The 13,721-nt window shown below is 39.7% G+C and overlaps 1 protein-coding gene across 4 annotated transcripts in view; it reads left to right on the forward strand.

Annotated features, from left to right (window-relative positions):
- The window catches only part of fmnl3 (formin-like 3), a 31,301-nt gene that overhangs the window by 5,467 nt on the left and 12,113 nt on the right, over nucleotides 1-13,721 (forward strand). For 3 of the 4 annotated variants that reach the window (XM_062426679.1, XM_062426680.1, XM_062426678.1), the window contains exons 2-6: nucleotides 9,697-9,780; nucleotides 9,922-10,002; nucleotides 10,128-10,204; nucleotides 12,519-12,602; nucleotides 13,041-13,187. In XM_062426679.1, the coding sequence (XP_062282663.1) occupies nucleotides 9,697-9,780; nucleotides 9,922-10,002; nucleotides 10,128-10,204; nucleotides 12,519-12,602; nucleotides 13,041-13,187 (473 nt within the window). The remainder of the gene's footprint in view (nucleotides 1-9,696; nucleotides 9,781-9,921; nucleotides 10,003-10,127; nucleotides 10,205-12,518; nucleotides 12,603-13,040; nucleotides 13,188-13,721) is intronic. The other variant, XM_062426681.1, reaches the window with a different exon arrangement.

Here is a 13,721-nt window from a genome sequence, read left to right on the forward strand (position 1 = left end):
ATCTGGGGAGTTTTAGTGCTTTTCTTGCAGTTATTTTGGAAAGCAACGGTCAAGTTAAAGACCATGACTGAGCAGATATAATGTGTGCATTGAACATAGATTGTTTACATCAGATCCATTTAAGTGATTGATTTTATTAAGAAAGATAGCCAAGAAAGCTAAAGCACATGTAGTTGTTGCTGTTTGATTGAACTTTCACAGATATACAAAGGTTTGTATTTCTGCATATATGCAAAAAAACTGCATGAGTTGTTTTTTTTTTTTTTTTTTTTTTGGGGGGGGGGGGGGGGGGGGGGGGGGTTGGATGGGTTGCATGCTGCCCTAATGCAGCTGCACCAAGGCTGTAGATTGGAGAAGTGGTTTCCTCCTCAATACAATGGGGACTCTGTCAGTCAGTGTTGTTTTAGAAAGGGGGCCTCATCCCCTGGTGCCTTTTGTGCAGCTACACTCTTTTTTACGTGGATGCAGAGAGGAACTGCTGTAAGCCTGTTTAAAGAGCCAGTGGATTAAATCTTGATGCCACCTCTGGTATACGGTAGTGACGTGATGTAATCATTTCCCAGGCCTTCCTCAAATGACGTTGTCTGTCTTTAACTTCTCATTTCTCATTCTGCCTTTTTTAGAGTGATACATGAATTAAGACTTACTGAGAAACAAAGGGGGACTTTTTAAGACATATGACTGATTCAGTGGTTCTCTGGAATTCTATGACTTTCTTTTTGTTTTGGTTTTAGCTCACTTTATTAGATTATCACAGTCTCTCCTTACAGCTCTGACCTCCTCCAAGGACACAAATGCTTAGACAGATTATTTGATTCAAAACTTGTATTCCCACCCAGCTCAGGCTCAGATTTGTTGCCCTTTCTCTTTGGCCGACCTTCATCTTTTTAACTGGGCAGTGTGTCAAAAGGCCGGCCCGGCATGAGTTATTGAGGCATTCATGTACCTGCATTCCTGACATTCCCTGTGAATATCGTCTGTTGGCTGGGGCTTCCCTGGGCCCTGCATGGAAGCACAGAGAAGAACAAACAGGATGTTCGCAATGTAGGAATGAATGAATACCTCTGATTCATGACCAATTGTAGTATTTATTTATAACTCAGCACTAACTTTACGTGTATGTCTTTGTTTGTGTTCATGCTTCCTAGATTTGTTAAAAAAACAAACGAACAAGACAATGTGGTTGGTGAAAGATTCTGACAGGTGGAATATCTATAAAAGTTTTACGTCACTGTTGTTTTGTACGCTTGTATTGAACGTAAACTTCCTAGATAGGCTTGTGTAAACAAGAATGTATTTCAAGTTCACTCACGTTTGAAGCTCGAGGAACATCTGGCTCCAGAAGGACCTTGAGCTCAGGACATTTGTGTCTTTATCTCAAGCTGTGGCCGTTAGTTTGGCTTCAAAGAAGCTTGTGATGATAATGGTCTCTAGCTTGAACCCAGCTATCACTGCTACCGATCACTGTTACGTCATCGGGTAAATAAATGGATTAGCAAATGGGTTCTAGGAGGACTGAACTGAAAATGGCATTGCACCAACTTCCTGTTGCTTTGACTGGCTATGGAATGCCCATTTGGGTTGAGTGTTGTAAAGATTGGACTGGAGGGAAAGTTATTTCTCTCAACAGAGCGAATCAGAGGTCACGGACTAAAAGATGCGAGTTCATGGGAGAAGAGAGGAAGCTAGAGACCATTCAGGCTGGAGAGGGGAAGGTAGTGGACTCGCATGAAATGCTGAAGGCCTGAAACTGACACCACAGCTGTGAACTGTGTTTCCTTTAACTCCTGATTTAATGGGAGCTTAACACTTCATGGTAGGAGCACTCATTAGGGAAAGTTTCAGCCAACCACTGTTTTCGATTAATCAATAAATTGTTGCAGCTCTACAACATGTAACTGATTAATGTGGAAATGTTATTTCCAATTATTTGTCAATGCATCATTATTTGCAGCTATAATCTGTTTTTTGCTATAAAAGTACATTAACTGATGTCAAACTAAAACAGGGTTATTTTTCTTTATAACACAGAATTTTCTGTATTGTACTGAAATATTTTGACTGTTTGAAAATGGAAGGCACTTTATGTTTATTATGTTTGTTTCACATGTGAAGTATGTGGTTTCCCTGCTGCTGATATATTTGCATGTAAATGAGGTGTTTGCTCTTACCTGTTATGGTAAACAAGTTATTAACTGGGCGTGTTTATATTTGCTTTGCAAACAAGAACCAGCATCGGTGTGAGTAGACAGGGACACTTTTACTTCTCGTCCTGTTAGAAAAACATCTTCTCTGTTTTCTGTCCCGCCCACCTCCAATCTGTCTGTCTTTGAGAGAACTGGTAGCGTTTGCTTTGGCCTCCCGGTCCTCCAAGGATCTCTGTTCAGGACTCATGCTTTGTTGTGATTGCCTAGTTCGGGTTACCTCACAAAAGAGCGATAGGCTGATCAGATGTCTGCCCAGAGAAAGGGGGGCAGTGTTTTCTCACACTCTTCTCTGTTGCTTTCAATTCAGTGGGCCTTACCTGTGAGCTGGAAAAAACACCTTGAGTTCATTCAAGCATACAAACACATTGTCAGAGTGGATGTGTAAAAAGACACACACACACACACACACACACACACACACACACACACACACACACACACACACACACACACACACACACACACACACACACACACTCTTGTATTACACATAGCAGCCTCAGAACAAACCTGACATTACTCAGGGCAGTTTTTGATTTCCTGACGAGTCGAGGAAGTCCCTGCAGCCCCGTGACGACAACGGCTGAGGCTCTCATCCTGTCTCCTCTCATTGTGTTCCAACAGCAAGGAAAAGGAGAAAGCCAAACAATAGCACTGACAGTAACATTCATTAATAAAATTCTAATGTAATAAATATATATTTTTAGATGCTGTCACAGAATGATTCCCAATAAAGTTTGCTATGTATGATGTCAGGTCATCTGCCCTGCTGAGCCCCACCTCATATACTCATCATGTACTGCAAGTCTGCATGACCTGTACATGACACACTTCCTGTCCTTTGCATTTGTGACGATGTAGACATTTATTTATTCCTCTCCTTTTCTTTTTTCCTCCTGAGCTACACATTTATCTTGAACTATATCCAGCCACCTCTGCCATAAGAACTGGTGCATCACTTTCTTCTCTCATTGTGAGGGCAAAATATGTTTAAAGAAAACATCCCAGGTCCCATATTCATTGTGTTTTCTTTACCTCCTTGTTGGCTCCACTTCCTAACAGGGATCAGTGGTCTGGCTTTTTCCGACCTCCTCAGACAGTAACCTTCATTAAAGAGCAACAGGTCTTATCTTTCCCCTCACTGGCTGGTCTGGTATTTTCCTTTGTTACCGGATTAAGTTTTTTCTGAAAAGTGTCGCTTTTTGTGTTTTTATGTGGAGAAAGGAGCAAGAACCAGCCAATAACCTTTTTACTGAGATTATTAACAATAACATTAGCAGTTTGCATGTTCTGTTTGCCAGTTTGTTGTTCTTGAAACGTCTGAATCAGACCAAATATTTCAGTGTTATCATAAAAGATCTAAAAGATAAAAGAATTTGCAGCCATGTCAGATATGTTGCAGCATCAGCCTTTCATCCTTTGTAAAGTAAAGTAGTCAGAGGAGTAATGTCCGAACAGGATCTGGAAAAGCTGATCCATGTTTTTTCAGTAGATTAAATTAATGTGACTGTTTCTTGTCAGACTTCAGCTGCTAGAGTCAAAAACAAAAGGTTACTCTCTACTGAAGGGTCAGATATTAAATTATGTTACCTGAGGATGGGTTAGAACTTCTATTTTTGACATTGTTTTTATATTATATATAACTCCAATATTCTGATTCCCAAATATTAAATGTTATGACCTTTTCTGTTGTTTTCTATTATTCATCTTTTAACTTATTCTGATTGTCTTCTTAAGCTCAGTTTATTGTAGTCTTTGGCTGTTAGCCTCGATTATGTTGGTCTGGGCAGCTTCCAGTTCAGTCATGCCATAGGTCCCTTCTTCCTGGACCCCACCCTGATGAGCAGACACTCAGACTTGTCGGGGGTAAAAGAGGGCTGTCTGGTTCTCAAACTGACTGAACTGCCACAGGCTCTGTCCAGTTTAGTAGGCTGTTCAGCCGCCCACTCCTTTCCCTTTGAGCTGATGACAACTAGGTCTGGCCTGTGTAAACGTATCAAAGTAGATAAAAACACAGATTCTGCATTTCCAACCCAGTGAGAAAACTCCATAGAGAGAGTCACACCGGATGCATTTTCTTAGTAGGCCACGTAACTGGGATAAGGAAAAACATATTACCTTTCTAAATTAATGAAGAATATATTTAGTTATTAGGCTATGTCAGGCGTGGGCTTACAAGATAACAACAAATCATATACTTATACATATGGGTCAATGACGTATAAAGATTTTCAACAACTCAATTTTAAATAATAAAAACAAGCATATCTAATGCAGTAGTTCAAACATTCAGAATGTTGTGTACCTGACAATTCATATTACAATTTGAAAGTGATTTTAATGGGGGTTTTTCAAGATTAATTGGCATTGGCCTGAAAAAAAAGTCATTTGGTGCGACCATGATTCATCTTGAAATGTCTTATATAAATAAAAGACCATCATTTACAAAGATTTAAAAAAAAAAATGCAAATACTTTGTTTCCAAACACTTTATATTACTGAAAACTTGTAAAAAAAGATGTGAAGCGTGTTAAGTAAATTAATTTATTTCAAGATGAATTGTGGTCGCACCACATGACTCTTTTTAAAAGCCAGTGCCAATTAATCTTGAAAAACCCACTAAAATCACTTAATTTCAAATGTATAATATGGAGCTTCAGGTACACAACATTCTGAATGTTTGAACTACTGCATTAGATATGCTTGTTTTTATTATTCTACAATTGAGCTGTTCTAAATCCTTATACGTCATTGACCCATATACATACCTTTTCAAACAAGACTGCAAAAAAGTCCAAAGAATAAGAAAATATGTTCATGTCTTGTTCACAGTCACCATCTTAGACCTTGATTGGTCAATAAATCACTGAAAAAGACCTTGGTACTGGACACATCAGAAAAAATACACTTCTTTTGCAGGCTTTTCTAGACAAAGTTAGCAAACTTAAACACATCTAAATGAAACAAACATTCCAGTTTTTTTTATCATATTTACACCAGATTATTTCAGGGTTTTGTTGGGCCATCTCATCTTAAATCACATATGAACAATAAAAGTATGAACAATATAAAAGAAAATATAGTTACAATCTAACCAAAAAGATCCTGCAGAATTAACCTCTGTTGCATGCCTGATGACAATATGAAACAACTTGGACAACACAGTATCATCTACAAAATTAGTAATTTAGTTTGGTGCATGTTGGTGTTATATCTTATCCTGACTGAAAGTGTGAAGCTGTGAGAAAGATCAGAGAGGGGGAAACATCCTGTTGCTCTTTTCCATTTGTCTCTGTGGGAACTTTCGGCCAGAGTTGCAGGTCATAAACTCAACTGAAGTCTAATTGTAAATCAGCTCGGATTAGGAAACTGTCCAGTGTAGGGCAGATGGAGTTGCCCAGTTGACTCTGATGTCTGAGCTGACCAGCACTTCCTCTGGTTGTGGGGGTGATTGTGCGTGACTTGAGCACTATGCTGAGTCCCTGATGGCTCTCTTGGACTCTCCATGCCTCCTTAACCAGCAACCTGACCCCGTCAACTACTTTAACTGTTGAGTCTTTAAGACCTCTGTCCTCCTTTGTCGATGTCTCAAATGTCTCTCTGTTTAAGAGTTTATACCCTCTACAATTGCCTGTGCATAGTTCTCCTCCACACATCCTTTTCATTCGTAGTCATTCTTTGTGTTTATATCTTTTGCTTGTGCACTTTCCCTTTTTCTTGTTATCTGCCTGTTATTTATCCTCGGGCTGTAACTAACGACTATTTCCCAATCTCAATTAATCTGACAAGCATATTTTTGAATAATCTTTTTATTCTCTCTATATAAGTGAAAAGGTGCCCCTAATTTCTCAGAGCCCTAGGTAGCAACATCAAATAGCTTATTGTGTCTGAGATTTAGAAAGATGAAACCAGCAAATGTTTGATGTTTTGCTTGATAAATGACTAAATCCTTAACAAGAAAAACATAATTTTCTGTAAATTACTCTGTCAAAATAATTTAAGATCAAAATTTTCCTTATATATATTTTGTCCGCACTCATTTACTTTGGTTAAAAATTGATATTAGAGTTTGAAACTTTGGAGTTTGTCATTGTGTTTGAAAACTCTGTCTCTTGTCCAGGCTCATAATAGGATCCCTAATGATTGGAGAGTTAGTGTTGATAATAGAACCAGTTCATCTGGTTTCACTGGTGTTGTGTTTTAGCTGGGTAGCTCCATGCAGCACTAGGGGGCATACTGTGACCCTGCCCACCAGCCATTGTTAGCAATTTTCTACAAGAAAAAAAAATATGGCTCAAATGTCAAAGGATGGGAATGGCACTGTACCAAATCAAAACAAAGCTTCACATTGAATCCTTTGTCGAGTCAGTCTCAGGTCAAACAAGAAATGCCTCACTGGAGGAGAGAGTGTGTGGGCAGCGTAGCAACATAACAAGTACCAAACATTTTTGGCATTACTGTAGTATTTTACAGCTGAAAATAAGTAAGTAAATAAAGTTGGTAAATAAAGAGCCTGTACTCCGTCTCCACTGGCACACTACTTTTTTTTAGCTTCTTATAAACACGGGAAGTGCAAGATAGTATCACTGTGGGAGAAAGTGAAATGAAATTAGCTAAATTGGGTTACTTGGCTCAAATGACCCAAATCTAGTCAGAAAGGAAACATCCCCTCTGCATTTTGCCTTGTCGCAGGAGAAACGTCTTCTCTATACGCTCTATCAGCCAAGCAATACTTTTTTTCAAAACTGTTTTAACTATTGTAATCTCACACACATCTGCAAACAGTCCCGCCTGTATTTGTTTACAGTCCCTGAGGCTGTATATGACAAAGAGGGCAGAACATTATGACATATCAATGTCTTCAGCCTGTTTTCATTGCTTATAATGGCTCTCCTATAAAGCAGGAGACAGGATTACTTCTCAATTCTGTACTCTTTCCAATTCTAATGACTGTTTTCAACATTGCTCTTTTGTCTTCACTAAATGAATGAGCATCTGCGTTTGTGTCTAGTCTGTTTGTTTTCCAGCGAGTCAAGATTAAATTAGCACAAAAGGGGACCTTGCTTTTTGCCTGTTTGTCCCACAGTCCTACTTTAGTATGCATGACTGAACCAAGAAAACAAAGAAGAACAGGCTTCAGGCCTGGCCAGATGCTGGAGCAGATATCTGGGTTTATTATTTCATTTACATCAAAACCTAGCCTATGTTACATTATCTGGAGTGTATTAAAGATATCCACTTGTGCAATTTATATTTCTAATTAATTTCATTATGTATAAATGGTAGGACTCCAGCATTTTAGTGGCATATTTGGTAAATCCTGATGATTATTAATCAAATAATGCATTCATTAGGTTAATAAAAAATGATGTTGATGATGATCTAAACAAATATGTAAAAGCTCTTTGAAGATGATTTAAAAAAATAAGGATATTATTTATTATACTAGTTTTAAATCAATGACCATTGCCAACCCTTAGTTAAAAGTTTTGTTTGTTTAAATGAAAATCAGCTTTTAAAATGTGCAGATCTTATCCACTTTTTGTCCACAGATTCATTAGAAGCAGATCCAGATGCTACTCTACACTTCTTTGTGAGACTTTCTTAAAAACTGTGTTGTAGGTAAAAATTTCTCCCAGGAGAGATAAAGGAGGAGAGAGCAGCTTGGGGGTCAGACAAGAGAGAAAATGTACTACTATAAACTACTACTATAAACAGGACACATTCCTCCTGTAATTCTGGACATCTGGTATGCATGTTGCTTCTCTTTTCTCTCCTGTGTGGGGTTTGTAAAGCCCTTAATGTCAAAGGCCCAATATATAACATCTTGGCACTGCTTTCCACTACAGTTACAGACTGTTATAGCCTTTCAGGCATTTAATTTTTGCATTTCTTATATGCACTTGTAAAAGGCTTTTCTATAGGCAGTTAAAGGTTACTACATGTGTTTTTGAATGTTTTGTTTTATGATTGCAGAAAGAAATGCTATTTAATGTGAGAATATATGAGCAGAAGACATACAGAAGCACTTTTTCTTTACCTCTGTCTTCTTTAGACAACATGATTCATGATGTGCTGATGGAGTGAGTAATGTGGTCCTAATGTGGAAAACGAATTTTAAAATACTCACATGTGATATTCCACCCCTGCCGGTGACTGAGTAGTTGTCATAGGAACAAGGATATGTGTTTTTTTCCCCCCATCTATCAAACGCGTATTGGCCCCACCAATGGCAAAGTGCCAGTGTGAACGTCACGTCTGGCCTGGGATGGGTTAATAACAGCGTGGGGTGTTTTAGACGGGAGTCTGAGTTATAGCTGCAGGTTAAAAAGTCAAGCTGACAGGCCATTTGTGGCCAGGCTTATGGGGTACTGTTGATACGGGTGTAAATGAGGGTTCCCAGTGCAAACAATCCCTCATGTTTCTTCAAAGAGAAATGCTGAGGCAATCAGTTTCAGGGGCTGGCGAGCTCCCCTCATATTGTTGCGCTTCCTCATTTTTAAGATTTCCATGTCAAAACCCTGTTTACACGCTCTTGGCTCAGTCTCGGAAGTAAGTAGTCAAAAGCCTGTGTCATATATTTAAACTTTTTAATTTTTTTTTTACAGTTGTCACCAGGACATAAAACAAATTAGAGCATTTAGGGTTTAATTTGAGCCACAGTAAACTGGCCGCCTCGGGATATCTTGTGTGGACAAGTGTTTTTATGGCTGGATTAGATGACAGGGCTCGTAATAGGCTCGTACTCTGATAGTGGCTGAAAGTGTTGCCTGAACCATACAGAGACTTGAGAGCACAGAGGAGATGCGGATCATCTCCTGTGGCAGGATGTTGAAAGTCAACACAGGAAGTGAGGTCACACTGTATGTCCCCAAAGTTTCGGCTGCTCTCCGGCTTTGGCGCCAGAGTCCTATAAAGCACTGGTTACCGACACACACTCAGTGACTGCTGCTATAAATAGTCAAATGCACAGAAAACTGAGAAATATGCAGCTATAAAACATATATGTCAAGATGATTCTGAGAAGCTGACACATGCATTAATCTCACCCGCATTAGATTACTGTATAAAGCACTTTTTGCATGGTAACCCGAATTTAGATTGCAGCAGAATAGAATACCACTATAAGATTCACATCTGGTGAAGGTGCTTCTAGCTGCTTTGGTCCCATGCTCAAACTTTATGAGCTGACATCTGTCACATTCAAAAACATTCAAAAATAAAGTGAAAACTTTCTGTTTTCTGAGGCTTATGATTCATTATTATGAGTGTCTGTAGTATTTTAGTCTCTTTTGCTGGGTGGTTGGTTTTCAATGTTGTGTGCTCTTGCATTTTATTTGTTTCTTTTTTATGTTCTCATGTCACTTGTTGCTATATGCACTTTAATGTAAAACACACTGAGTTTAGCTGTAATGAAATGCGCCATATATAGATGACAGCGCTTTGTCTTTCCATAAATGAAACTAATTCTTACATTTTATATTTTCAGAATTCTATGAACCTGCCTCCAGACAAAGCCCGGCTCCTTAGACAGTATGACAATGAGAAGAAATGGGACCTGATTTGTGACCAGGTGCGTTCAGAAATTCTGATTCAGAACCAAACTTGCACTGCAAATGCACACAAACCTCATTACTTAACTCATTCTGCCAAAAAGTCTTGTCCATCATTGCCAGTAAAATGAACTCTTTTGTGTATCTTCATTGGTCTTCAGGAGAGGTTTCAAGTGAAGAATCCACCGCACACCTACATCCAGAAAATACGAGGATACTTAGATCCTGGAGTCACACGAAAGGTGGGGAATTACAAATTACCTTTCAGAAACATTCTTTAATTAGAAAGAACTTGTGACTGCTTATAAAGTAAAACGTGTACAGAGATAAATGTGCTGCAACAATCTGCTTTCATTGTGTGTCACAGAAGTTTCGCAGGCGGGTGCAGGAATCTACAAAAGTCTTGAGGGAGCTGGAGATATCCTTGAGGACAAACCACATCGGGTAATCAATTCTTGTCTCTCTACAGATGTGTTTACTGCTGCACAAAGCTTAAGGAAACCATGTTATTGTTTTTTGTGAAGAGTAGTCTTTTCTGCTCTTGCTGCTGCAGGGACCCAGAACTCATTCTGGTGCCCAGATCTCCCCCATTGTTCTAACTTGCCAAGCTCTGCAGCTCCACTTCATAGAGCTATTCCTCATAATGCCCAGATGGTAGCCATTGTGCTGCTGCCTCATCCACTCCCCCATAGTGTGGAGCAGGAAGCTTTGTTGTGTATGCCAGAGGGGCAGGAAGACCGGCTGACCAATGCTGAACCCAGTGAAAAGCAAAAAAACGCACACAAGGATACTTTTATGTTTACACATTTCTCACATAACAAAGTAAACATCCTTTGTAATGTTTTGTCTTTTTTTGGTCAATATTTCCACACTGCACAGTTTGCTCTACGTCTACTGTATGTGTGGATGTTAGTTTAAGTATTTTTATCTTCAGTGTTGCCAACATCTTTAACTTCATAAAAATGTTCTGCAGTGCCTTGCCACTGAAATCCCGGGCAAAGACAATCCCATAAAGGCTTCAGTTTTCCATAGCATTCATTGAGCTCCAAGAATAACTCATATTCTATTAGACCTCATCAATAAAGGTCTGTTTCAATGCATTTCCCAGAAAGACCCGCAGACAAAGAAAAAAAGGGAGGTTATTTTCAGAGGGCTTGTGTGGGTGGGATTTAGTGTAACAGATGCAGGTTTATTGTGTGCGTCTGAGTCCTGGGCCCTTTCAGATGTGTTATTCCTTAGATCGCCAAGAAAATCTGAAATAGCAACTGGTTGGAGAGATGTAGAGGGAGCGAGAGAGGAAGGAGTGAGGGGTCAGGGGCAAGGAGGGAGAAAGGGGAGGGTGGGGTGGTAGACAGGAAACTGATGATCAAGCCCGCCTCCTTGTCCTCCCCCTTCCCTCCTTCACCCAAACTAACTGCTTTGTTCGCTTTCCTCTCTTCCTTTGCTCACCTCTCTTCCCTTTCCCCTTCTCTCCCTCCTCTCCTCTCCTCCGCTACTTTGAAGCTCTTGATTGCTTTCCTGCCTGACTCACCATTGGCTCACTAGCAGTCTGTCATCACAACCAGCACTTCAGGACTATTTTAAGAACCTTTTACCTCAATACTGTTCCCCTTTGGGGTTCCATGAAGAAGCAGGGAGGAGGTGAGGGCAGTCTGTTGGGGGAGGCAGACCAAATACTGTTGAATGTCAGAGGTTCGACCTGAGCCCACTTCTCTAAGTTTTATTCCCTTGAAATTCTTTCTCTCATCACAGTGGGAATTCCTTTGTTCAGAGTTGTTTCTTTCTCCAGAAAACTGGAGTTAAATGGAGAGGGATTCTGAAGCCTTGCTCTGGTTTACTTTCCGCTGCATTCTTGCCAAGTTCTTCCTATCAGAGAAGGGGAGACCCCCTTCGGAGCTGCCTTAAAGGATCATTCCAGTTTACAACTGTGCCATCACTTCTATAAGTTAGGATAATATTATAGTTACCAAAATTACTACTGATATCTAAAGAAGACGGTGCAAGAAACACAAGCCACACAATCAAACAGGTTTAAAACTAAAAGTATACTGTAAAAGTTTGCTGTAAATTTACATTAACTTAATGACAACTAGATGGCATTTCAACATTTGTCCTAAGAATATGCTCTTTGATTGTTGAATATTCACAAAACTACAAATTACAAATATGTTCATATACTCCTCTTATAATAAACATCTAAATCTTGTCCTAATATTGGTTCTAGTTTTTTTTTTTTAAACTTGTTGCACTTTCAGGTTGCAGTACTGATGAGTAGAGTCAATGTTATTATCACCGATTGAACAGTACAAGTCTAATAGGCTGAATAATTAATTTCCTTCTCATCAAACTGTCATAATACAACTCAGCTCATGTAACTATCAGGGGGTGATGACTCATTCAAGTGTTATGTTGTCCCCTAATGTGTTCCATTTTGCAGGTATTTTGGTTTGTTTGGTTGGTTTTTTGCATATTTCATGTGCCTTAGTCTGTTTGCTTAAGTCTCTGGTCCAAGACAAATTTCCCCTTTGGGCAGTTGGAAAGTGTGGCCAAAACCACAAATAATAGACCCAAGATGTAGTAAAATTGAAATATCCTTTTAAATATTAAGAGACATAGCCTTTTTATATAATGTTTGCATTTATTTTTCTCTCTGTTTTCACTTTTCTCTCTCTTTTCTATTAATGGGTAAACCCAAAGGATAAGGGTGTGTTTTTGATTTGGTGCTCCGCTAACCCTGCTCTGTTCCCCTGCATCACAGGTGGGTCAGGGAGTTCCTCAATGATGAGAACAGAGGTCTCGACATCCTGGTGGAGTACCTCTCCTTTGCCCAGTGTGCTGTCATGTGAGTACTTTTACACACGTAAACACACACACACCTCTTATGACTGTAGCCAGAACCTGGCCTTGGCAGTGGATCCAGCTGCTGAGTTAACAAGTTGTTGAGCTTAATGAACTGCTTCTGCATTTGTGCATCAATAAAAATTGCTCTTGGCATATACTCTCTTTGGATATGTGTATATGCCTTATTGTGTACTTGGCAAACTGAATGTGTTTCTGGACAGATGCTATGTGGTGTAGCGCTGAGCTATACTTTGTCTGAGTGGGACAGAATATCTGTGCTGAATCTATCGTGCAGCTTGTTGCCAGTTCTTGTGATAACCCCTGGCTCTCTACCAAGCTGCCTTGCTAACCTAACCTCCCCCGTGCCTCTTTCTCTAAACCCGTGTCTGTGCCTCTTTGTTGGCTTGTCTGTCTTTCTCTCTGTCTGTATGTGGCCTAGGTTGGATTTTGAGGGGCTGGAGAATGGGGAGGATGGCTTCTTGGACAAGGCTAAATCTTGGAGCAGGTCTATAGAGGATCTGCATCATACAAGCACCCAACCCTTCTGCAACACATTGGTGCGTTCTGCGCGCCAGTCTGTCCTTCGGTACGTATTGCTAAGCTTGCTTCCCTGCTATTACCTATCCATGTTATCGGCTCGCTCTGCTAACCTTGAATGCTATAAACATGTATTAGCATGCAAGTTGTCATGGTGCTGTTTTGTTTCAAGAAATAATGCCCGAGTGGTTGATAAGTTATAGCTCTGTGACCTCTCTCTTGACCTCAAGGCTATGCTCTGCACAAACTCAATCAGATGATGAGCTGTATCAGAGATGAAAAAAAACCAAACAACTGATGGCCTTTACCCTTTTGTCTCCCTTTGTTAATGGTCCTCCCTCATCTGTCCAGATGTGCATCTGCACTGTCTTCAGATGAGAGCCAGCTGTGAACTGCAGCATATGTTAGACAGTTGTGATTGTTCTCTGCATCACTGAGCCACACACAAACAGGAGTGAAGAGACATAAAGAGTGATAGGATAAAAATGAGTTAAGCTGAACAGAAATATTATTCCTCAAGATTAACATTAACTCAGTAAAGTATTAAGTAATACAATACTATCTGTATGAGTATAACATTATG

The sequence above is a fragment of the Scomber scombrus genome, chromosome 10, assembly GCF_963691925.1.
Source record: "Scomber scombrus chromosome 10, fScoSco1.1, whole genome shotgun sequence".
NCBI lineage: Eukaryota > Metazoa > Chordata > Actinopteri > Scombriformes > Scombridae > Scomber > Scomber scombrus.